Genomic DNA, 26784 nt, shown 5'->3' with positions numbered 1-26784 from the left:
ATGATTTGCTCATTTTGTATACAGATATGAGCTATCTAAGTATATTTATATGGTCTATGGTGTTATTAATATTGTGGATAAAGAATTTACTTTTACTTTTTGTGTATAGGTTCATAGTGTTCAACCTACTTTTTCTAGTCTACCTAAATGCACTGAAACATATTTTTATTTTATTCACATACTGTATATACATTCAAAATTCGAAAACATTCATAACCTCAAAACAAGATTCATCAAACATAAATTAATACGTTTTTTAGTTTTTTTTTTTGTCTTCAAATTAGTAGTCTTTAGTTACATGCGATTTTATTGTGTTTGACTTAGTAAAAGTACCCAAAATATTACTGCAAGTCTGCAAGTGTGGGGTTTACAGACGTACATGATATTAATCGAATGGTCGTATTCTGTTTTATATTTAGTCGTCTATTTTTCTAATTTGTTCCTTTCGGATTGTGTCTTGTAAGAAGAGAATTTGATTGGTCAATGGTCAATAGTCAATGGCTCCTACTACACACCCATCCCTTATTTACCTGGTGGTCCGTATTAGTACCAAAGTGGTCTCAAGTCAAGACAACCATAGTTGAAATTTCCACATAAAATTAACTTTGGGGTGTTAAAGAATATTTTTGTGGTTTGTCAATGGTAATTATGAAAGGGCTACAGTAAATAACAAGACAAAAAAAAGAAGACGCACATCAAGTCCAAGAAGAAGATCTTTTAAGAAGAGGTTTCATATGTTTCTCTTCTTCCATTGAGATCATTCCTACATGCGTTGGATCATCCATCATCATCTTGGCTACTAAATAGCCAGCGGTCGACCATGTCTGAAATTTTCTAGCTTGTTTTCCGATGAACCTTCCCGACTTCCCGTCGTAGTACTCCGGCCATCCATCTTTCAACAGCCGTGCCTCCGCTAAGTCTATTGCCCGTCTTGCTATTTGTGGTCTTCCTGTCTTTATGCTGGCCGCCGTTAGCAACCATAGGAGCACTTCATTTTGCATATCACCCCACATGAGAGACAACAATATTAGTTTAATGATTATCCCAAACGAAAAAAAAAACACTAATAATCAAATGTGTGTTTAGAAGAATAAAACAAAACATTATGAAAAACATATTCTACTAGGCTAGTTTTTTTTTTTCTTTTTTCTCATTGACGGCAATATAATCCCAAGAGGCATCGGATTCCCAATTCTACTATATGTAGTATATTATAAGGAGTACAATATTTTTCAATCACTCATGTCTTGCATATATTATCTTTCTTTCATTTTTTTTGCTCATGTTACTATATATTTAAAGTCTTTGAAAGTGGTTGACAAAAAACATATTCTCAATCAATTATGTTATCTCATATATCAATGACTTGTAAAAGAAGGCAACTCACCTGGCCATGAGCCTCCGTTGTGGTAACTCCACCTTGTGTTCTTAGGGTCACAACCTGTGACAATCCGCCACTCGTGGCTCTCCATAGCCGGATAACATATCTTCAAAGGCATCTCTCCGACCAGCTCCTCCCACCGGGCCTCAATCAGATCCATGATGGCATTGGACTGCTCAGGAGTGGCCAAGGAGGAAAGAACTGCGATACAATTTCCCAATGCGAACCATCTGAAATCCATGTGGGCAGGACTGACGTTTCCTACGAAGTAGCCACCTCGGAGAGGCATGAAGTCGAAGATCCAATCAGGGATAGAGTCAGGGATGACGTTGAACTTGTTCACTGCGGTGTGTGAGTATTCCTCTGTCTTGTAACGGTAAATGTCATTGAGCTGCTGGAAGTCGAGCCAAAAGTAGCTTCTCATGTGGAAGCTCAGCGCGTGCAGCCGCTTCACAATCTTGTCCATCAACTCTTTTCCCTCGGAATCGTGTTTCAGCATAGAGAGTGCAGAACGAAGAGCCATGAAGAAGAGGGCTTGGATCTCGATCGGGTACCCATAAACTCCCTGCAATAGAACATCAAGTTTACAATAGCTTGTATGACTTCAAACTTCAAAGATTCTGAAAAGAAGGTCACTATACTTAAACGTGTTCGTTTCTTGGATTTATGAAATGACATAGGCAAGAGGATGTAAGCGAGTTTTACCATTCTCCGATCAATCATGGAGCAACCGTCAGCGCAAAGCAAAGTCGGAAACGTATCAAAGCCCTCAGAGAGACACAAAGAGAGAATAAGTCTCATTCCCTTTTGGCACTCAGGTCTCTCGGCTAAAGAAAGGTCTCCTGTAGACTTAGTATAAGCTCGGAGGAGAATGATCCACCAGAAGCCAGAGTCAACAGGAGCCACTCTCCCAATGGCACTCTCTCCAAAGTCAGCAATGATGGTATCAGTCTCCTTGATAGGGTTATGGAGAACTTTGAAGCTCGCTGGCATTGCACCATCACCAAGCTTGAACCTGTCGATTCTTTTGTCTTGCCCCTGGATATGAAGCGTCTTCAGGAGAAAGTTCTTCACAATTTCGGACTCTCCTTTCATCAGAAATGCTAGAGCGCTCGGTACAAAATCTCGTACGAACACCTTACAAATAGACAACAATTATTGTAATGAGACAAAACATTTATGTTTGATTTAGTTAGGCCAAAACGTTCCACTACTCCCCCAATATTTAGAATAGTGTAACCATCGGCTGTAAATCTGAAAAACAAACACAAAATAATGTACCTGGTCATAGTTCAAGGCATCCTCGGAAGCAGGATCGTAAGCTGCAATGGTTCCTACTGGTTTACCCCGGAAGTAGACCTGAGACCGACACAGAGCCTCCCAAGCTTCTGTGACCATTGGGTTAGGGTCTAACGAGTCTTTCATGGAGAAAACAGGCGTATCCCAACCAGACCTACCGTCTAATGAATGTGCACTGTCGTAAAGGCTTAAAGACGTCTCATCGAATGACTTTTTCCGTTCGAGTTTAAGTCTTGGTCGGTCTAGCATCCGAGTCAGTAGGTGTTCATCCGTCATTTCCGATATCGAACACACCGAGTTCACTGCTCGGATCCGTTCTGCTCCCTTTTTCTCGCCATTTTCCGATAGACAGCTCATCGAATTCACAGCTCGTAGCACGTCCCGTTTCTTTGGTCGGTCCATCGGTGATACACGAAGAACGCTCAAGAGAGAAGGAAAAAAAAAATTGACGTTAAGAGAAGAAACCCATATGTATAGAGAAAGATATTGGAAGCTGTCAAAACGTGTTCATTGGAGCGTAGGCTTTGTCGCGGATAGAAATATATCTCAGCATATCTTTGTTATTGTCCATTTCTATTTTCTTTCTTTCTTTTTATGAACTTCTTGTGTATATTTGTTATGTTTTATTTATGGTGATTTTATAGAAAATTCAGTATGATTAGCTTAAAAATCTGATCTCATATTTTCTTTACAAAGCTGTTAAAAGAAGACAAATGTATGTAATTTGATGTAAAAGTATCAAATTATTTTATGACTTACACGTTTGTGTATATCAATTTTTTATTTCTGTTTGCTATATTTACAAGAAGGAACTTATCTTCTTCTTTTTCGCAAAATAAGTATTTATTATATTTTAGTATTTAACTATCATTAAATTTATCTTTCTTTTTCCTAAGATTTGAAAATGTGACAATGTTCTGAATTTTTGATATAATTTTGAATACCCATGTCTAAGATCTAGATATTTTGAAAGATTTCAATTTTTGATTGAATTTACTTTTATGATGTGAGCAGATGAGATAACATTTACAGAAACACTCTAAATGTAACAATCTCACACATGTAAAACCACCGGTGGATTTGTCAAACTCCGGCTTTCTTCCCGCCTCTTCTGCTAATCTCTTCGCACAACCGACACGGCAACGTATCGAGACTCACTGCACGGGTTTTCGCGTAATTCCCCACTAGTCCACACCGCCTCCACGCGTGGTACTCTGAGTAAGCTACAGGATCATCACCTAGGCGTTTCACGTAAGCTGCCAATTCCTGCATCGAGCCGAACTTGGTACCGTCGATCACAGAATGCGGAGGGACAAAGTCTTGCACGTTAGGGGCTCCAAAATATATCGGAACAGAGCCCGAGTCGAGCGCATAGAAAAGCTTCTCGGTAACGTATGATTCAGTGACTGTGTTTTCGATTGCAAGGACGAACTTGTAGTGTGACATAGCGCAGTGGAGGTGATCGTACCATTTTGGCTCAGCGTTGGACTCGGCAACACATTCTGGATACATAGAGAGCGCTGAGTCCAAGCCTCCGACATTGTTTAGACACTTACCAAAGGAATGTTGCGGAATCAAATCGAGTAAGCTCTTTGCGAGGCGATCTCTGTGAGGGAGGCATCTTGAGGAAGACCAATACACTAGAATATCCTGTGAAATACAATCAATCGAATTAAAAAGCGAAAAAATGAAAGAAGAACCGTATGGAATTGGAGTTGAAAAGGTTAGTTACATTATTTTTATGTGGAGAGATGTGATAGTTTCTGTTATTATGAAAGAGCGCACCAGCATAGGTTGTTTGGACATCGTCTTTGGCATGGTAGCTGATGAATATATCTTCACGGCCTGAGCGTTTTCTTCCGGCCTCTAACTCCATGTACACACGGAGCGGATCTCCAACATGTCTCTAAGGAAAAAAGTAAGCAACTCAGCATCATCGGAATCCAATAACTGAAAGATCACTATAATGACACTCAAGGATCCAGACATCATATTTCATGGGAAATAAAAGGCTCTGAGATTTTAATTTGCCCTGAACATCCAAATCTATCTCCCAATTTCCAAAATGAATGCACAAGCCGCTCCAAATTAGTATCAAGCAAGTTTCGCAAGTCGGAACAGAAATTGGCCAAGACAAGAACAGCAGTACACAAAGTTTCTAAGCCAAAATTCTTGAACCATATAGGCAGTCGTGATAACCGGACTGAAACAAGAAATTTTTGTGCACACTTTCGTTTATCTTTGAGTGAATCCCAAAACCAAAAGATTTTCTCTAGTAGCTTCATTTGAAAACACCATAAACACTCAATGGTCAACCCTACCATAATACTCAAAAGCTTCAAACTCAGACATGAGACCACACTCAGATCAACTGAAGTGTAGCTATTGAGACTAATCCACAGCTATTCCAAGCATTGAGAACCTAAACACACCACTTAAGAGCTAGAATGCAGCTGACATTACAAGATTACATCCAATTTGGGGTAAACAAAAGAGAAAGTGTGATATTACCTGTCCTAATCATCCAAATCTATAAACTAATCACCAATCAAACAAGTAATTTACCTGTAGAGGAGGAGTTGTTGTCTCAAACAACAAAGCATCAGGTGAATCGACCAAAACCGGTGATTTAGTCCACAAACAAGTCATCCCACATCGACAAGAATATAAATTTTCCAAATTATCCGGAATCCAAGTCCACCCTTTCACCAAAACCTTAACGTGCTCCATCTCAAGCTTACCACAACCCAGCCCACCACCAGATACTTGTAAAGAACCCGAACTAACATTGCCCCGGATCAAATCCTTATGATTCTCCCTGAACCGAGTACAACCCACTTTAAAGTCCCATTTTTTAAAAGCTACGAGGACATCACTGAATGGATCCGATGTTGAATCAGGTAATTTCGATCCCGGGTCTATCGAATGCTCGATCGAAGTTGAGGCAGATGGGAATTCTAAAATGCCTGTGAAAGAGAGGATTAAGAGAGTAAAGAACATCATAAGTAACACCACTATTGCGTTGAGGTGCCTCATCGGCATGGTGAGAATGATTCTCCAAACCACCGGAGATCCTCAACGACGCCGGAGGAGAAAAGTCCGGCCAAACGGTGGGATTGAGTTTTCATTCACTTCAGTTTCTTTTCGTCTACTTGGTCCCAGTTACCAAATTACATAAATCAACTAAACGATGTCGTTTTTAGAAAATGGACTCACTATTGGGCCTAATTAATATCATTAACATGAACTCTCTATTGGGCCTGTTCTACAATGTTCACAGGAATACGGCACTATGAATCTTGTGGTATCACAAAGATGTATGTTGGTGAACTCGTGGTAACAGCTAGAGTTGTTATAAGGAAAAGAAAAGAATCATGACATACAAAACCGAGTTTGTATACTGTGGAACAGCAACAAGAAGAGAAACGTATATATACATAAGCTCATATTTCTACAAAGGAACCGAGTTTGTGTATTGTGGAAGTATTAAAATCTCTAACCTAAACCCGAAAGATGTTCATCTCAACCAAAAGACTATATAATGCACCGTTACACACACAAACAGCACTCGTACGTTTCGTAGTAAAAACTCAAATGCAAAAGAAAATAATCTTATATGACCTGAACCAAGACCGTTTGGTTATTTAGCAGTCAGGAAGCGAGTTTGCAGAGGTGTATGGAGAGAAAGTTCCGGCTGATTCACTGTAACGTAGCGGATGGAATTGATAATTCGATGAACCGGCCAATGCAGGTGACGCATTACTCGGGCTAGGCCTGTACGATGACATGTATCTCGTGTTGAATGGGGAAATTGTCGGGTAACCCAGTGATTGTGGAGAAGCCATATGAGAAATGTATGATCTCTGTGAAGGTGATGGAGATGGAGAAGCTCCTTGTTGCCTGAGATCAACAGAGCTGCGACTTACGCTTATTGGAGGAGACCGGCGGTTAGAGGAAGACTGGAACGATTGTCTGATATATGATGAGCTTGCGTATGCGGGAGAGAAAGAGGGTAATGAGCCTATGGATGGACCAATCAGTAGTGCGGATGATCTGACTGATGAATGCAGAGAGGAGGAGTTGAAAGACGATGCAGCGGATGAGAGCAATGGCGTGCTCTCTGAAGCCGGAGGCTCGCCCGTGCTCGTTCTTGCATCTCGTTTGCACACCGGGCAGAAAGTTCTCCAAGAGGTTAGCCACGAGTCAACACACTCAGCATGAAACTCTGAAAACACACATCCAAAAGCAGAAACATATATTTATTAGCTGGTTCCAACAAATGTTTCCAAGTTACAGTTGTATAGAATATAGATACTCACTGTGGCAGCAAGGCAGGAGCCTGAGCTTGTCTCCGACATTGTAGTCTTCCAGGCATATAGCACAAGTGAATGCAGTAGTGTTGTCTTCATGAAACGAACTGAATATAAGAGTCGGCATTGCTTTCACCAAGCGGCGGCTCATCCCGTGGAACTCACGGACTCGAGAGGACCGAGATGCTGTCCGCCTTCTAATCCGATGCCTACGGACAAAGAAACAAGTAGCGAGAACAGCCGACATTGCCAGCAATGAAATGAATGAAACCGCCATGATTGACCAGGCCGAGTTCTCAAAACTTGGAATCAACCAAACTTTCGTATCGGGAAACCCCGCAGACTCCTTCAACGCTTCTCCCGTTTCTTTTGTAACGAAAACCGCATGAATCTTTATACCGCCTGAGTTACCTGCCACTGATAAAAAAACTCAAGAAATATCAGTAAACATGAACTAAACATGCCCAATGTTGAAGCTACAAAAAACCAGCAGAGCAATTAGAATCATAGGGGATCAACAGAGAAACGAAAGAAGAATGGATCATACTTGCTATCAAGGTTCCGCGGTCTTCACTGTCATAGATAATGGCAGCTTTAAAACCAGCTCTCTGAGCTTTCCTCACTTTATCTTCAAAACTACAGCCTCCTCTTACAATCAACACAAAAGGGGAAGTTCCATTAGAGCTCTGTTCTGGTTTATTCATCAGATTCTGACATGCATCAAGAGGCTCAGCTACATAAACCACTCCGATTTCACCTGTACCCTTCACTGACGGAGCTGCAAAAATTGGTAAATTTGGCAATAAACATATTAAAAATCTCATCTTTTTCAATCATTACCCTCAAAGTAAGTGCGTTGACCCAAAGACAGATTCAAAAACCCTGACAAATTAGAATCGATGCATACGAAAACAGAGGAGGGTAGGGATCAAAGAGGTAAGAAACTAACCGAAATTAGCTTCGATGTCATCAAAAGAGAGAGTGATGTTGTTCCTCATGAGAATAACTTTGGCAGAAGCTAAAGAAGAAACAGTGAAAACGTGTAAAAGTAGGACCAAAGCACGATTCATCGTCCCTACCGTGCTCCTTCAACAAATCGACGAACAAAGACCAAAGTTTCGATTGTTTCGTTCTGTTTAGTTTCTGGGAAATTTTGGCGATAAGGGTGTTTAGGAAATTGACACGTCAGCTTCCATTTAAATCACAAAAGTCTAAACCATACCAAGGAAACAAATTTAAAAAAAACACCCGAGAAGACTCAGATCGAGAATGGGGTAGGTTGAAGAGGAGGAGGATCTTTTGGTTTTCTGGAGATGTTTAGGGTTCTTGAGCCGACAGAGAGATAGAGAGAGAAAAAGAGATGAGATTTGGAAACTTTTTATTACTAAAACTGTCTCTATGTAATAGTATTATTATCTGGATTTCTCCGATTCGGGTTTTGTTAGGTTACTTTGTCAGCATCTAGTATCATCTATTTAAAAAACACAAATACACGTTTTAATAAGTGGAGTCATGAGCTCATGGTTTTGGTTTTGTGGATCCGTCATCTGTTGATTCATTTGGTTTTACCACTCATTGTTTTAAAACGTCCCAAATTGTATCTAATCTCAAAATTCTAATCCTTTCAAAACAATTATATATATTCACTTTTTTTACAACTTATTAGTCAAATTTCTGAATTTTTTGTTTACAGACTATAAAGATGTTGAGGTTTGTCATGTTAAGTTACATAATTTAAAATAAAAGAATGGCAATTATTAGTTTTTTTTTTAGTTTTTTTTTTGGGCAGTATTAGTTTTATAACTAGAAGGTGTTACTAGATCTTTATCTCTTGTTTGATGTTTTCTTCTCGAACAAACAGTCAACCAAAGATGTGGAAACTTGTATTTTTATAATTTTTGAACTAATAATTATACAGATAACTTGTGGATGTTCGTTAACTCTTGGAGACAGCGGAACATGACGGTCCCTTTGGTATCAAATCAAATAATAAGTATATTAATTTGTAATAAAAATTCTTATCCAAAACCAATGATACACATTAATTAGCTTATAAGTCGTATCTTGTCATTGTTAGGTTTTGTTTTGTATGCAAAATAATTTTAAGTCATTTTGCACCCAAAAAATAATTATTATTGAGTTACTTTTGTTTCTTAAACCTTGCAAGTTGTAATATATTAAGTTGTACTATATTCTTTATTATGAATGTTGATTTCAGTGTAACGGGCCTCTTTTTTGGTTAGTTTAAAGTCTTTTCTTAACGGCGGCCTTAAACTAAGCCCCTGAATACTTTAATTGCAGCATGTTATATCCTCAAGGCCCATTTTAAAAAAAACAAAACAATCTCACTTAAGCTTAATTGAGCTTTTAATTCGAGTTTCAAATTACGATTTGAAGTTGCGACAAGAAACCATAGCACTGAATAAGGAAAGCCGGCTCAATTATGAACAGGGAGATTGAGTATCCGTGCATGCTCTATGTTGGATTGTACATGTGTAATTTTTGATTATATTTTTTTCTTATCTTGGTTTGCCTTATGTACTACAATGACTGTTTAGTTTGTCTTCGACGAGATGTAGATTTACATCAAGTCGTTGTGGACTAGTGTCAAGCAGTTCTGGTGTCTTATGTTCACTATGCATGGTAGGTCTAGTTGTGGTTATGAAATGTCTCTCTAAAATGACTTGTAGTTGTGTTCACTTCTTCACTATGCAGCATTGTATGTTTATGGTAGCTAGGTCTAGTTGTGGTTAATTAGAAAATGTCTCTCTAAAATCGATTGTAGTTGTGTGCAGTGTCAAGTTCAGGATCCTCCCCATGACTACATATATCAGTGGGGATATATATATTCAGGTTCCTTTTATATCTCATTTTCTTAAAGCTAAATCCTTATTATCTAGAATATAAATAAATGAATCAACATATAAATATGAAAGAATGGTGATGTCTTAAGTATAATAATGTTAAATATTGAAAACATGTACTCTGTTTGTATTAGTACATATAGCCTAATCTTTTTCATAATAATTGGGGGTGAATTCAAAACCCGTATAGTATTGATGACTGAAACCGACCTAGCTTCGATATGATTATTATCCACTATCTCCACTACCCAGACACACACCCCTCGTAAATGTATGCAATTCAAGATTTACGAACTTTACATTAAAATAGTCATTGGCGTATGATGTTACATATGTTGTGCAAATTACTCTTTAAGTGAAGAAAGAATACTATCAGCTTGTTTGTCGCTCAAGTATCCTGAATTTTAACTGCAATTTTCTCTGGATTTGATGCGTTTACATATAGCATAAGTACTGGACTCTGCTTCGTATGCTTTGATCCATATATATTTCATAGATTTATAACTTTATAAAGTATATATTGTGTTTATTCCATGTGCTAAAGAGGAGGAGGACATGATGATAATGGTGTCTTTAGTCGCAAGCTAGCTACATATCTCAATCACTTATAGCGGTCCATCTTGTCTCATCCAATTCTCATTTATTATATTATGCACATGCCCACACACATATATATGCCACTGCTGCTGAATATTTTTTTTCACATCTATTAGTTACTACAACTTATTTGAATATACTTCAGAATCTGATCAATACAAAATAAACCAAAATGTGTTCAATATTTAGGGATCTATATATCACTAATGTTTAGAGTAATTGGCATTATAATATTGAGATATAAGTCAATAATGTAAAAAGCACACACGCGAATACATAGCAGACAATGATGAAAGGTAATGTAATGTACTAAATGTTCATATTAAATTTGTGTCTAATTATGTTAGTCTTAGAAATAGGTCATCATTAATATCGTCCCACGTTTTTTTAGGTTCTTTTGGCTCCCCACTAATCCCTCTCGGTGATCCTACTCCATACTTACTTAGTTCTAACGAAAACACAATTCGTTTTTTTAGAAAAATATCTCACAATAGCAAATTTCACTGTTATTTATTTATTCATATTCAATTTTTGTAGCACCAGACTGTGATATTTACAAGCGTTAATAATATATAATTAGTATTTTGTATTTGCTAGGTAGACGTGTTTGCGAGCTTGACTACGGACCTTACATTATAATGATACAAATACGTATTTAAAATACAAAGAGAAGATAAAATGGAACAATCCTGTGGCGAGTATTTTATCATATACTGTATTAGTATCTAATACGTTTCAAACTGGTATCACAAATCTTAAGTAAACAAAAGACAACAACAGGTACAAAACCTCAGGGAATATACAAGTAGTTCCCTAGCCTGAAGAATTTGACATGTTTGAATTGCGTGACACATTTAGTCTTATAATTTAAAACCAAAACTATAAATTAATATTATTAAATTTGTACGCTAAACCAAACAACTTGATGTAAAATGTTCTTAAGAACGATCAAGACATGTTAACTACAGCGTGGGACATAAAATGTCAATGACTATTCAAATATTACATCATATGAGAGTTGCGTAAGCATTTCAAATATAGAAACAGTATTTTTGAGTATACGAAACTAGATAACTTTTTGACTATTGGACTTCAATTTTTTCACTGCATACTTGCATAGTGAGCAGATTTGATATATTAGTGTACTTGCTACTATTTACTTCTTCGGGGTCCCTGTTCTTCAATCACATATATAACGTTACAACCACACACACACAAAGTTAGCAGCACAAGCCTAATTCATGTACAGTACATGTGTAACAAATGAATTCTCAATAAATGAACATTTTCTTCTTATATCGAGACTATGATTATATCTAAAATTATTTCAATACAAAGAGTAAACAAAATTACTTTGAAAAATGGCTATTTCATAATCTGATAATGTGTTGTATATATACACACACCTTTCATAGTTCAGTTTTAAACCAAATTTTATACTTTACGTCAGATTGTATACACTGTAATCTATACATACTTAGTATATAAATGATTTTAATTTTAAAACTTATCAATTATTTGAATTGTTTTGTATTTTACTACAAATTTTTTTTTTTCGATCCACTTTCTCTAAATAATGAAAATTAAATCAAAATTATTGATTGGTAGTTTAGTGGTACGAATGGAATTATTTTCTTTTTCCAGGGAAGTCATTTTGATATCACAAATATAGGAAGGTGGAGTCTATTTTATAACCCCCAAACAAGCCGAGACAGTGTCTTTATTAACAATAAATAAAGATTGAAACTCCATCTAATTAAGAAGAAAATTTTATTTTATAATTTAGTGAAAAACGTATAAGAAAAATACTTGGTGCAAAGACATGCATGGTGGCTCAACAACTTTGTTTTTTTTTTTTCTTCTTAAATTATTGCCTTGTGCTAACAACAATAATGAAAGATCCACTTCTATAGAGACTTCCAAAACTCTATGAAAATACCAAAAACATAGCTCAAAGTCCCTAGGCATGCTAAAATAACATCATTTACTAGGCATGCTATAAAACAACATCGTTGTCAAAATGGTAAAAAACAACAAAATCAAATGTCAGTACAAAACTCGTGTCCTTGTTTAAAATCCTAGTGTATATAACAAGTTAATCAGAGTTATGTTACTTTGTATTTTTATGTGCACGTATAGCCTAGCTTGCTCTCACATGGAATGGGATTGGAAACTAGCTAGAGATCAATGACAGAACCTTCAAACTTGGTTCCACCAAAGTTTAAATAATTGAATGCGAATATTATACTGTAGTACTGTATAATTAATTAAAGTCTTTAACAAGTTATCACACTAAAATACTTATGTAAGTGAATATGCTTATATGGATTCATGGTTGGTTACAACTTACAAGTAAACAAGTTCCCGAAATTATACATTCGTGTTACGATCTATAGACCAAAAATAAAAAACACACAAACCCATAATATGTCACATTCAGAGAAAATTATACAGAAAATATAATAAAACCAAGAAAAAATATATAATGTAAATCACCAAAATACGAAACAATCAACGGCGACGACGTGGAAGAAGAAGATGATGATCGTACGGAGCAGCTTTTCTTGATCTTGGAAGATAAACAATGGACTCTGAAACTGCACAAGTTCTCCGACAAGAACCGTAGAGATTCACTAACCCAAACCTGTCCCCGATGCTGCTCTTAGACAAAGCCTTGCTTGAACCACCGGAATTTTCTTGAAACCTCCGATCTACTTCTTCAACACCGTCGTCTTCCTCGTCGCCACTGTTTGTTCCTTCGTCTTTGGAACATTCCAACAACGCAGCTGCGAAGGGGTCTCTCACGGTCACAGGGTAGCTTTGCTTCTTACAGGAGCTGTTAGATTTAGGGTTTTTCTTCGTGGCCGGAAAGGAAACACTCCGGTGAGGAGGGAGGGGTAATAGATTCGAAGATTCGTCGTTTCCACAGCTTTTGAGTCTATGAGAGTAGTCTTTAGGTTTCCCGGGTAGCTGTTCCCATGAGAAAGGAACACCGAGGAGACGGAGAGGAGTCGCCGGAGAATTCAGAGGAGAGTCGCCGGGAAACACAAGGGAGTTAGATGAGCATGAGGAGAAGGATGAGAAAGAAGAAGAAGAAGATAAAGATCTCCGAGATGACTTCGCCGGAAAGTTAACGGGATCGGATCTTTTAGATACATTTCGAGTTCTTGATGAATCCATGAGGAAGAAGAAGAAGAAGAGATAATGTGATCCAGAGAGAAAACTCTGTTTTTTTATTTAGGCCTTTATCAGTTTGGTCTCCTCTTGAGACTTCTTTATAAACTGTGGAAAAAATAAGGACAAAATTGTCTAAATAATTAATACTATTTTATTTCCAACTAATTATACTTACTATATTGATAATAACAAAAAAGGCAAAACATAATTATCACATCTAAGTTAGTATTATTTTGTCTCTAGTATTTATTTATACGCTTGCAAGTGAAATTATTAGTTAAAACATGGATTAAGAAAATCTTAGGTAAGGGGAAAACAATGACGCACGGAAACTTTGAAGAGAGGATTAGATTTTGGTAGATATGAATATGATATTTGTATTAGTGGATATGAAGAAACGACTAGCTTTATTTGTTGAAACTTCTGAATATGCAAGTAAAGATGAAATTTAAGAGTGAGAGTGGCGACCCCATGGGATTGATGGGCTTTTAGACGTTACAGATCAAAACGACATAGACACTATGGGACATGAACTTTTCTAAGTTCCATTAATTAGGATACTATCAATTTGTTTTGAAAGTTACGCTCGAGTATACGACGAGTCAGTAAAAAACAAAAGCAAAAACTAGTTATAGATTTGATTTGACAATTCTACATAGTAAAGGGGATATAGCATAATTAGACCATAGTTAGTTACAACTTACAAACTAACATTTTTGTCAAAATTATGATTAGTATGCAAAACAAACATCACAAAATATGGTTATATAAGTTAGTTTATCCAACGTTATTTGTTTTGTGTTAGCTAGTGATATGACAGTGAATACGGATAGTGATTATAGTGCTTTTTATTCAAAACAATATTTGTTAGTATCATTTGTAAGTCAACCATAGTAATTTGCTAGTTTAGTGGTTGGGTAGTCCTAATTTATAAGTTGGAAGTGTTCATATGTAGTCTCTACATACAAATACGACATCTTAGTTAACCCAATATTTAAATAGAACCCAAAACAGTTTTAAGCCGCCTCTGATGAGTCTCTAATTAACTCTGACTAGATTACTACACAACAACTCGTATATGATTAGCTGATAGGTCCCGTTGCTAGTTGCTAATGGCACGTGCCACGTAGCATGTATTATTTAATGGACCCTAATTTATGGGCCTTGTGAAATTTGGGTCGTAAAATATATATTCATTATATTATTTGTTTTATTTTCTTCCCCATCAGTTGTAAACTTTTGTCCGTTGTATGTTCTGTATGACCCGCCAAAGTTTTGTTTTTAGTGAAAGCTTTCTTATGTACAATCAGGCCCGGCCCTCCACATATACCCAAGTATTCAGCCTTTCAAATATAATTTTAGTTTCAAAATTAGACCCCATAAAAAAGGTTTTATTGTAATTAGGCTCCACTTTTTGTGAATTTTTAAGATTTTGTCTTACTTTTTAACTTTAATCTATTTATTATTGCAAAATACATGCCCCATTTTCCTGAAACTTTAAGATTTAGTCTCAATATTTTTAATTCTATAAAAAATGTTTTGTTTTTGGTCCCAAACATTTTATCTTGTTATATTCTAGTTGAATACTTACATTTAGCCAATTAGCCATATCAAATCGAATGAAATGACTGTGCAAGGTAAATTTAGCTAAAAAAATCATATGATGTACAACTAATAAGTGTCGGATTGGTAAAACTATAAATATATCCTACAACCAACGAATTTACTATAATTCTAAAACTTTACCAATAATCACTCTTTTAACTTTCTTTAAGTTTAAACTGTGGAAGTTGAATATAGTACTGATCATTTACTATGAGGTCAAATTTGTAAGTTTTATGTTGTTTTGTAGTTCATTTAAATCTAAAAAGAAATAAAGAACAAACTAAAACTATTGAAATAAAATTATGATGAGATATCAATCCAATTTGTTTTTTAATATCATACACCCCTTTTATTTCACATCTTATTTGCTAACATAAAAGTGTCTTTACCAAATCTTTCGTAGTAGATTATACTTATCTTACAAATCAATCATGACCGAAACACTGAAATCGTGCTTAACAATGAAATCGTCGCGATTGAAAGATCATTGCTCGGTGTTATAGCCTAGTTATTTTAATATCAAACGTTCTCACATATGTAATATGAATACTAGATATGTTGTATAAGGTTTAGGATTCATATAGAGAATTATTATGTTTTGGGCTCAATGAGTCTTTTGAGAATCGAGGTAACATCTTCATACTTCTTTATTTGAGCTCCATAGCCAAATTTTTTTTTTTTTCTAGTGCGTTCGTTATTACATTGTTGCGGGCGAGATTCACTGTTTTTTATATACTTTTTTGTTGTTATTGTGGATGCCAATTTTTAAATTGATAGTCCAACCAAATTTTTTAAGGAAACTAATTACTAAGACACTTGAACAAAATCAAACTGACAACTACTTTATTTGCAGAAAAGTTAAATGATATGAACTACTGCGTCTTAACAACTAATTGTATTCAGAAATAGAAATGGGCAGAGGCCAGTAGACCGTAGACGAGGCTCATTTTTTTGTTTGTTCTTTGTAATTTTTCAAACGAATACTAATTACATTCAGTAAATGTAGAGAGAGTAAAACAGACTTAACGAATTAAGAAAACGTATATGAAAAAAGAAAAAAAAAATTACAAAAAACCAATTTATATAAATTGTGCCGTGACGTAATTGTCATCATATTAATAAAGTGTAGTTCAGAAAAAGAGAAATGGAAGAAGAAGATGCTGGATCGTCTCGGTCGTCATGGCCATAAGTGGATCATGTGGTCCAAAGACTCTCTCACCTTCTAATTTTTTTTCTTATAAATAACACATAACGTTACGTCAATGCACGCGCCGTCGTTGAAGGTAGTGGTCTGAAGTAGTTAAACAAAACCCATCTTCGAAGAAAGGAGAATCTAGTTAAGCAGTCACGTACACAACCTCTACTTAGAGATAGAGTTTGATGATGAATCATGAATGACACAAAGCATTTGGATCTAAGTTTGAGAAAAGAAAGGTTTATTACAATGTGTTGTTGAGTTTGAGTGGGTCATCACGTGCGAGCGACACGCGTCGCCGTCGTCACTTTAGAGTAGTGGGATCCATCGTTGAAACTGCTGAACTAAAAACTGATCTAAGCCATTCGTTTTTTTTTTTTTTTTTTTTTTTTGTGTGTGTGATTGGTCTCTCTGACGAAAGGACTAGCTTGTGATCCCAAGAAATCTGTTTTTAGTTTTCATATCTATACACACTTTGACTTTTTTTATAGAGTTATTTTGTACAATTATATACAGTCACGTCATGGTCAACGGCAATGGCGAGACGCAAATAAGGGATATTTTTTCCAATATCAAAGAATATGAGAACGGTCTTTAAAACGATGTCGTGACGGCTCTAAAACGCACCACCGTGCGTACATACCCGTAAAAGCACGTCTTCTTCACTTAATCATAAGATACAATGTTTACACGAATAGAATATACATTTCGTTACTCGTATACATCAATACCAAATATCGATTAATTAGTATGACGACCATACATATAGTTTTATTACAAAATGCTAACCCACACAAGAAAAAAGGGAGGCTGGTTATATATATACAAAAAAAAGGTTATTCGCAAGACAGCTATGACACATGCTTTGTCATATTGAGCCACGCAGAATATTTATACAGCTATCTCTTATTTTTGTGTGTGCATATCTTTTTCATGATGATCGAGTTACATCTTCGTACGTATACCATATTTGAATTGATCGAGCGGTCTAAAGGAACATTCGGCTCTTATCGATCGATAAGTTTCTTTCATTCGATCTGACTCACGAACTTGTAAACATCGAGTTAAGTTCTGACGTGTAAATTTGTGGTTGTCATATTCGAAAATTTCGTTTCACTGTTACACGTTTTATAAATGTTTTCTTCTTCTTCTTCAGATCTTTAAAATAAAAAGTTAAATTTCGGTAGCTGCATAGAATCAACGTGGCAACATTTTATTTCCAAGACATAAAAAATAAATCTTAAATTATTTTGAATATTTCTCATTTTATGTTCACTACAAATTTAATGGAATAACAACAAATAAAAATTATGTAGTTTAATTGAAACATCCCCAATATTAACACGGTGTAAATTTATAGTATTACAGAAAAACATGAGTAGTAGTCCATACGAATCTTACCTATACGAAAAAGAGTGTGGTTCGATTCAACATTTTGTAGAAAGACATCATGAAAATAAAAAAAGAGCCAGCACAATGTATATACATGCATCTAGCCGTCTATATAATGAAGTGACGAAAGAGAAAGATGACCAAAACACATTTGCAGTGAAATATATATTGTAAAATATACACATTTAGTTGCGCCATCTAAAGCCTTTAAATTTATTTTTCTAAATTTTAAAATAAATTAATGTAAATAAATATTGAATATCAGAAACTTAACTTATATTTTATGTAAATATCTATATAAAAAAAAAGTTTCCTCCTAAATGCTTTCTTCACTATTAATAGTAAATAACTGTAATTAACTAAAAGCACAATGTACATAAATTTAATTAATTTCAACACTGTTATTTTTAATTAAATAGAGAAGAAGCTCAATACTCATTAAAAAATAAATTATAATAAATTTATGTTATATCTTTATGATAAAATAAATCATAATTAACAACTTTAACACATAAATAGTCAATAAGAATAAAGCAAACCATAAAATAATATGATGCACATGATTTAATTTTATACAACTGAGATTTTTTATATTAAAGTATAGAGTTTTAAAAGTTAAAAAAGTATTTTTAAGAGAGACATTAATTTGCTAAGTTACACAAAGAGTTAATGATTTGAGACTTTTGCATTCTATAATTTTTAGACAATGATATAATTAGATAGTTTTAAATTATTTATTGCACATAATTAATTTTACTTTTATATAATACTAAAGTGTATTGGAGTTTTTAAAGTGAACAAATATCTTAGACAGACAATGTTAATTTACACTAAGAATTAATGGTTTTGGAGGTTTGCATTTTATATATTAGAAAATTGAAATATTTAACTCTTAAAATTACATATCATCTAAAAAGTTAAAATAATTTTTAAAAATAGATAAATATTTATTTTAAAACTAATTATGGCCACACATTGTGTAAGTAATTTACCAAATTAATTATATAAAAAGACAATATTTAACACATGTTAGCACATAATAAAGTTAAAGTATTTAGACAATTGTCATGATAAATGATAGCCTTCCAAATATGACTTTGCTTTTTTCCAAAAAGAAAAAAAAAATATCAGGTGGATTCTCAATTTGACAATTAAGAGTGGAAAACACTAATTGAAATTCTGTAGAAAGGAGATAAGTATATTCGAGAAAAATGAAAAAGAAAAAAAAAACAATAACAATCTGGACAAAATTAATAAAAAGGCTGGCAAGAAATTTAAGAGAAAAAAAAAAAAGCTGGGAAAAAAAGTTGAAGTTAAAGTGGCTAATTACACTACAAAGCAGAAAAGGAAATAAAAGATTAGGAAACAAAATTAAAACACACTTTATATTTCTCTTTAGAGTCGCCAGCTGGCATGATGCGTTCTGCCACGTGTTATTTTCTCAATGAACATTATAATGCTGACGTGGCACCCACTTGCTTCACGTCCCACTTCTTCTCCTTAAATACAGCTCTCACAATCTCAGCCCCTCCCGGACAATCTTCTTCGGCTCTCTCCGTTTCGCTTCATCATCATAAATCATACCTCTCTCTCTCTCTTTAACTCCGTTTATATTTTCCGTCTAGAGTTTACAAAGGAGGAGTAATGTCAGGTTTTGACGGCGTTGAAAATCAAATGAACGGTCCAGATTCATCTCCTCGTCTCTCTCAAGATCCTCGTGATCAGCCTTGCTCGTTATCATCTCCTTGTTTCCCAATCACCCTCAAGGTTTTAACACACAAACAAACATCACTAAACTCAAATTTTCAGATTATACAAAAAAAAAACACTGATTCGTTGTTGACTTGTTTTGACTCTGTTCTTGACTCTTTTTTCTTTTTGTTTGGTTTCTTGAATCAGTTCGTCGATGTGTGTTACCGAGTCAAGATCCCTAGCATGAGTAACGATTCTTGTAATTTCAAAAAACTATTTGGACAAAAACACCAACCGTCCGATGAGACGAGATCGACGGAGGAGAGGACGATACTTCATGGAGTCACCGGAATGATATCACCGGGAGAGTTTATGGCCGTTCTTGGACCATCGGGAAGTGGTAAATCAACGCTACTAAACGCAGTCGCAGGGAGACTCCATGGATCAAACCTCACCGGAAAAATACTCATAAACGATGGTAAAATAACGAAACAAACATTAAAACGCACCGGATTTGTAGCACAAGACGATCTTCTCTACCCTCACTTAACCGTACGTGAAACCTTAGTATTCGTGGCCTTGCTTCGTCTCCCACAGAGTCTAACCAGAGACGATAAGATCAGAGCCGCAGAGTCGGTTATATCCGAGCTGGGTCTAACGAAATGTGAGAACACAGTCGTTGGGAACACTTTCATAAGAGGGATCTCTGGTGGAGAGAGGAAGCGAGTGAGTATAGCTCATGAACTGCTAATAAACCCGAGTCTTTTGGTTCTTGATGAGCCAACCTCGGGTCTTGATGCAACGGCTGCTCTAAGGCTTGTCCAGACCCTTGGTGGATTGGCTCATGGGAAAGGGAAGACGGTGGTCACGTCGATTCATCAGCCTTCGAGCCGTGTGTTTCAGATGTTTGACACTGTGCTTCTTTTGAGTGAAGGCAAGTGTTTGTTCGTCGGCAAAGGAAGAGACGCCATGGCTTACTTCGACTCCGTCGGGTTCTCCCCGGCGTTTCCTATGAATCCTGCTGATTTCTTACTCGATCTTGCTAACGGTACGTTTCCCGTTTCAAATCCGATTTTAAAATTACATTTCTTTATTAACGTAACACGATAATTAACTTAATAACATATAGTTTTATTATTATTCTGTGATTAGACCTATGAGTCCCGTTTTATATATGATTTCCGTGAAAGTAAGTATTCTTACATGAAATTGACTGATGATAAGATAAGGAAGAAAGAAAAAGAAATCATAATTATACGTGTATTCTTATACGTATAATATGGATCTTTTTGATTTTGAAACCATGCATGATAATAACACTCTCATGTGGGAAGGGGTAGATATTTTGTGTAGAAAAATACTATGAAAATAACAGATCGACCCCAAAAAAAGAGAGAGAGAGTAATAAATGCATATTTATGATCGTTATAGCCGACGTACGATGAGAACTAGTATACAACTAGTCCAAAGCTTCCCCTTTGATGTGTCCCTCGTTGACACTGGTCGTCGTGGTGGCTCTTATTTTTCAATTTAATTTACTGGTTTTGTTTGTTTATATCGCTTTGGCTTTGGTGTGTGTGTTAGGAGTTGAACTAGCTAGTGTTAATCTTTAGCTAATTAGCTATTATTACATTATTACGGTTCTTGTACTAGATTAACTGGTTAACAGCAATAATAATGTTAAAGTGATTTATGTAGCATCCTTTTTTATAAAAAGATACTGATTGTTTATTCTAAAGTCTTTTTTTTTCCTTTATAAAGAAAGGTGATAATAGAGGGTGGCTTTTTTGGTGTTAATAATTATGGGCATTTTGGGATACGTGTTATGTCTTTCTTTCTCTTTGTTCGAGTATGATTTTTAGGGTCTAAAATTTTGGCATATGCATTATAAAAATATTGTTCCTCTCTACTTTTATAATATAACACCTTATCGCATTACACATTTACACTATTTAAAACCATGCTTTTTTGTGTTTTTTTTTCCAAAAATGATAGAAAAAAGAAAATGATCTTCAACTTAGTTCTTATGGGTTTAGAGGAAAACAACACGTGTCAAACGGGTTACAAGAAGAAGATGACGTATGGGTTTATAGCCATGGCCATTGTGTTTTCTGTTTCCTCTTTATCCAACTTTTTTCACAAAAATTAGTTCTTCTTTTTTCCAAATTGCACTATCCAAAAAGCTTTTTCGTTTTATCTCTTATCTTTTTTTTTCCTGCTTTTCCCAATAATTCTTATTCTCTTTAAAAAAAAAAAAACAAACAACATCAATCCTTTTTTTACATTCTTTTTAATCAAAAGCAGTCTTCTCACAACACTCTTTCTCTACTTTTTTTCATTTTATTCTTTTTCATTTCTTATGTGTGGGGAGTGGCATTTGAGCTCAGCACGTAATATGAAGCGCGTGGTTTTTAGTTGTCTGCGCTTTCGTATTTTCCAAAACAATCCTTGATTCTTGAAACTTTTACTTTACTGGCTAACCGCCTATGGTAACCCAATCATAGTCTCGCAGCTTAGCGCATGGTGTTCACGTACTCTCCTCCCCTCGATCCTCATCGAAGCAATAACTCTATGTATGCTTTGGGAATTGGAACCAAGTCCATGTACTTACTCTTAACCTGGTTTCAATGTTTTTATTTGCTTTATCCATAATTTCACATAGGAAATAGATAAGGAAATTTATTTACGATTTTAAAATCTATAGGAGACATATCCGTAGGTCACGTTAGTTTAAATTCCAGTTCGTCCTTTGCTTATTCCGAAACAAGGTAGCAAGTACCCAATAGTGGTACGAGTGTTTTGACGTTTTAGGCATTTATATGATTTTAACAAATGTGGACCAAACTTATGTCCGTTTGGTCATTCAGTAATTGGTACGTATGCTGATGATCATATGCATATAGTTCATCATGATCATGGTCCGTATATGTAGGCTGTAGCTAGCTAGGGACATGCATCATACACATAAACATATATACGCATGCTGATTTTAATGTTTTTTTTGGGGATTGTCAATTTAGTGTTAAATGACTCTAATGATGTTACCCAAGACAAAACAAAATCTCATGTCTTCGTCGTTGACTATTCATTTCTGTGTGTTAGGTATGTCTTAATTAGGGCAACTTTTCACACAAATGTGTGTATGTATATGTAATGCACATGGTATGCATATTTTGGTGACGCCATAGGTAGAGTAAGAAGGCATTAATAAGATGGGGGGAATAAAGATTGGCACATATATATAAATAGTCTGTTGCGCACGATGCCATATATACAACACAGTAGTACTATTGACCTTAATTTAATAATTTTGGTGGGTATTAAGTTCTTTGTCTCCACGAACCATATGCTTCACATATTTCTTTGAATTATTGTTTTTGGGAAAAGAAAAAAAAAAGTTTCATTTTATTGAACCAACCATGCATCTTACATGATCACCATTCATCTATTTCATGAGTATATAGCTATATAATATGTAATTGTGCTTGTGCATGTATGTGATGTTCCATGTGTATAGAAAGTGAATACTCACATGATATATCTACTAAGACAAGAATCTTTTTTGACTAGTTATCTTTCGTTATTAGAAAGAAATATCAAATATTTTTGTTTTTCTTCCATGATGAGGAGCTGTTAGCTATTGCTTTCAACGTCAAATTACAACAGTAAACTCCACTTGCCCTAACTTATTGATCAAATTGAAAGAAAAGAACAACAGAATTAAATTTTTCTTTTCCAAAATTATTGCTTTTTTGTCAAAAAGATGGCTTATGACATTTGATGATTACACTTGTCTAGTATTTGACTATGCATTGTTCATTTATTTATTGACTTTCTCTCTAACTTTTGTTTCCCACCACGATTATAAATTCTAATCCCATTTTGATGATCCTCGTAAGAAAAGCTTAACACGTGTTAGGAATCACATAATTCACATTATGTAGCATAAGCTTATCTTAGGAAAAGTTTTTAAAAAAATTCAAATAAGATTATTTGATGCTTAAGAGTCAAGTCTTTTCGATTTTAAATTTTTTGGCATCGATGAAGAAGCTAAAAATTAAGAATCGTAGTGGCGACCTTATGCTTTCTTGGGTGGACTCTCTCGCCTCTCCACCTTGATTGGTCAGCTTTACTGCAAATCAGATCTCCATTACTTATTAGTTTAGTCGATTTTATTAAATTTAAAGATGTTTGCTTTTGTTAGATTAATAAAATAATGGGTCCAACATAGTGTCAAAACCTGTTTAAATATATTTGTTTGGTCGGTTCGAAGAACACGATTGGTTGATTCGATCTCACCTCTGTTCGGTTCAAACCCACTTTGAATTGTCTTTTTCTTTTTGTAATTAGGATAGTCATCTAATTAATTAGCCAATTAACTTTCGCCTATTTGGATGATTACTTCAGTGGTTCTTTTTCATTTAGTACTATATAATTATAATTAGATTGGTAGATTAATTAATACTAAACCGCTAGGATATTTTTGTATTTTTGTCCGACTAGTCATTGTAAAATGCTAGTGTCACAAGTCTTTAGTACTGATTGATCTTTTAATACTACTGCAGGAGTTTGTCAGAGCGACGGTGTAACGGAACGGGAAAGGCCAAACGTGAGACAAACGCTGGCCACGGCTTATGACACATTGCTAGCCCCACAAGTCAAAGCTTGCATCGAAGCATCACATCCTCCTCTAGAGAACTCACGTTTTGTGAAAACGCGAGTAAACGCGGGTGGACTAATTGCTGGTATCACGACATGGTTTAGCCAACTCTGCATTCTCCTCCACAGACTTTTGAAAGAACGGCGTCACGAATCTTTCGACGCACTTCGTGTTTTCCAAGTCGTTGCGGCTTCTGTTCTCTGTGGCCTCATGTGGTGGCACTCTGATTACCGAGACTTACATGTAAGTTATCAAACCATTATTAATCACATATTTAACCAAAAAAAATTAGGCAAACATTATTTATTTAACCATGGTGTTATTCCTATAATAACAATGTTGTTATCGTTACAGGACCGACTTGGTCTACTCTTCTTCATATCCATCTTTTGGGGTGTACTTCCATCATTTAACGCGGTCTTCACGTTTCCGCAAGAACGCGCCATTTTCACTCGAGAACGCGCGTCTGGTATGTACACACTCTCTTCATACTTCATGGCACATGTGCTCGGATCGCTATCCATGGAGCTCGTTCTTCCGGCAGCGTTCTTGACATTAACTTACTGGATGGTCGGTCTACGCCCCGGAGCTGTCCCGTTCCTCCTCACCCTCTCCGTGCTCTTACTATACGTTTTAGCTTCACAGGGACTGGGACTTGCCCTTGGTGCAGCGATCATGGACGCTAAGAAAGCGTCTACAATCGTGACCGTGACAATGCTAGCGTTTGTCTTAACCGGTGGTTACTACGTCAACAAAGTCCCACTCGGGATGGTTTGGATGAAATACGTTTCAACGACGTTTTATTGTTACCGTCTTCTAGTGGCGATCCAGTACGGAAGTAGTGAAGAGATATTGCGAATGTTTGGATGCGACTCGAAGGGTGCGGCGACAACAACTGGATGCAGGTTTGTGGAGGAGGAAGTGATTGGAGACATTGGTCTATGGACGAGCGTTGGCGTTTTGTTCTTGATGTTTGTTGGGTACAGAGTATTGGCGTATCTAGCTTTGAGGCGTATTAAACATTGAAGTAAAAAAGTGAGAGAGGGGAAATAAATAATGAGTGGGTAAATTTAATTTTTATTAGGCTTTTAATTCTGAATATTATTAAGCGGTCGCTAGTTGTAATTTTGCGATTTGGCGACGGGGGTTTTAGGCGGGGTTTAATTTGTTCGATGGTTCTTCAAGTTCTTAACATGTGAAAATGAAAATGACAAAAGTATTTTTAGTTGATTTATAATAAAATGTATATTTCACCTATTACAAGTTTTTGTTTTCTTCTCTCTAAATTAGTTGTGAATTGTGATATAGACTAAAATACTTATTTGTCTTGGTTGATTGAAAAGTTGAGTTTTGAATGCCCCATGGGCTTCTTTAAAGCTAATGTATTGGATGGTTTTACTGTTTTTACTCTGATGTATCAACAATTGGGCTGAGTATATCCAAAGCACCCTTAGAGCAACTCCAATGCAAGTTTTTTAGCAAATTTTTAAGAATTAAAAAGAGAAAAAATAAATCAAAAATATGTAATAAGCTAAGAAATAGTTCTTGCTAAGAATTTTTGAAATAGTTTCTTAAATACATGTGTCCATTTATGATTGAGTGGAGGAAAAAAAGAAAAAATGAAACAAATTTTCTGATTATTTAAAATGTAGTGTTTTGTAACTTATTAAAAACTTTACCATTGGAAAGATAAATTTTACATAAGTTTTTAGTTTCAATTTTTGTACTTTTTGTAATTAGAATATTACCAACATACTTGTTAAAAGATTTACCATTGGAGTTGGTCTTATTCAAAGACTAATTAATAAAGAAATTCAGTTCTCAAATATAGAATAATTGAGATTTAATTCACAAGTTTACTTTTCAATTAACAAAAAATCATTTTTTTTTTTTTTGTTGAAACAAAACTTTATTTTCCTAAGAAACTGATAAGTGATATATAACAATAAATAACAGAAATCTAATTTAAGCTAAAGCAATAAATACATTAAAAACTATAATTTTTTTTAATTTGATTTTTTTTCTATTCAATTATTTTAACTAGTCGGTTGCCCGCGCTACGTGCGGGAGTTTATTATGTTGTTTATGAGTAATTGGTTCGTATTTTATTTTCTACTTATTTTTTTCACTTTACCATATTTTACTTTCTTAAAACTTACATTGTGTTTGTATAGAAAAACTATTTTGTTTTAGCTTCATTAGTTGTTGAGAAATTAAGTGTGTATAGTATAAGTCGAAGTGTGAGCGTAAAGTGGAAGTGCGATTGAGAATCATTGAGAAACGTGTGCTATTAGGGTTTTTACCAAATATAGATCTAGATGTTAATATTTTGGGCCTTTTTATATGTTGGCATGAAATTTGAACATGATTTGTGGGTTTCGGGCGGATTGTTGTATTTTTAGTTGTTTACATTATCTCTTTATATATTGTCAGAATTTATTATTTTTTTGTTTTACGTTTTCCTTTTTTGGATTTGTCGTACTTTATGTATCTCCTAATGATCATTTATATACTATTATATATATTTTCTGATTTTATGTTTTATATATTTTTTTGTTTTTCATATGGAACAATTTTTAAATTTAACATATTAGTATAATTTACTTTATATT

At 35.1% G+C, this 26784-nt stretch overlaps 5 protein-coding genes across 5 annotated transcripts; 1 reads left to right on the top strand and 4 right to left on the bottom strand.

Moving 5' to 3' along the window:
• Window positions 1-694: 694 nt before the first annotated feature.
• Window positions 695-3037, bottom strand: LOC17896578 (probable alkaline/neutral invertase F). The gene is made up of 4 exons (XM_023788239.1): window positions 2663-3037; window positions 2087-2518; window positions 1388-1946; window positions 695-988 (listed from the first exon to the last, which is right to left on the bottom strand). The coding sequence occupies exons 1-4, from the start codon at window positions 3035-3037 to the stop codon at window positions 696-698; spliced, it is 1659 nt and encodes a 552-aa protein (XP_023644007.1). The 3' UTR covers window position 695.
• Window positions 3038-3631: 594 nt separating this feature from the next.
• LOC17895957 (alpha-(1,4)-fucosyltransferase) lies at window positions 3632-5807 on the bottom strand. The gene is made up of 3 exons (XM_006302278.2): window positions 5246-5807; window positions 4413-4586; window positions 3632-4330 (listed from the first exon to the last, which is right to left on the bottom strand). Exons 1-3 carry the CDS (start codon window positions 5720-5722, stop codon window positions 3764-3766), a joined length of 1218 nt encoding a protein of 405 aa, XP_006302340.1. The 5' UTR covers window positions 5723-5807; the 3' UTR covers window positions 3632-3763.
• A 248-nt stretch (window positions 5808-6055) lies between these two features.
• On the bottom strand, window positions 6056-8424 carry LOC17895109 (receptor homology region, transmembrane domain- and RING domain-containing protein 2). Its single transcript, XM_006302199.2, has 4 exons — window positions 7940-8424; window positions 7538-7768; window positions 7000-7407; window positions 6056-6905 (listed from the first exon to the last, which is right to left on the bottom strand). Exons 1-4 carry the CDS (start codon window positions 8058-8060, stop codon window positions 6325-6327), a joined length of 1341 nt encoding a protein of 446 aa, XP_006302261.1. The 5' UTR covers window positions 8061-8424; the 3' UTR covers window positions 6056-6324.
• Window positions 8425-12752: 4328 nt separating this feature from the next.
• LOC17894794 lies at window positions 12753-13719 on the bottom strand. The gene has a single exon (XM_006302731.2). The coding sequence runs from the start codon at window positions 13629-13631 to the stop codon at window positions 12963-12965; it is 669 nt and encodes a 222-aa protein (XP_006302793.1). The 5' UTR covers window positions 13632-13719; the 3' UTR covers window positions 12753-12962.
• A 5422-nt stretch (window positions 13720-19141) lies between these two features.
• LOC17895346 (ABC transporter G family member 25) lies at window positions 19142-25429 on the top strand. Its single transcript, XM_006301478.2, has 4 exons — window positions 19142-19587; window positions 19720-20560; window positions 24078-24415; window positions 24527-25429. The coding sequence occupies exons 1-4, from the start codon at window positions 19465-19467 to the stop codon at window positions 25196-25198; spliced, it is 1974 nt and encodes a 657-aa protein (XP_006301540.2). The 5' UTR covers window positions 19142-19464; the 3' UTR covers window positions 25199-25429.
• The last annotated feature ends 1355 nt before the right edge of the window (window positions 25430-26784 follow it).

This window comes from Capsella rubella, unplaced genomic scaffold (genome assembly GCF_000375325.1).
Source record: "Capsella rubella cultivar Monte Gargano unplaced genomic scaffold, Caprub1_0 scaffold_2, whole genome shotgun sequence".
In the NCBI taxonomy this organism is placed as follows: Eukaryota; Viridiplantae; Streptophyta; class Magnoliopsida; order Brassicales; family Brassicaceae; genus Capsella; species Capsella rubella.
Note: the sequence above shows the minus strand (reverse complement) of the source record. Positions and strands in the feature narration are given on the sequence as shown.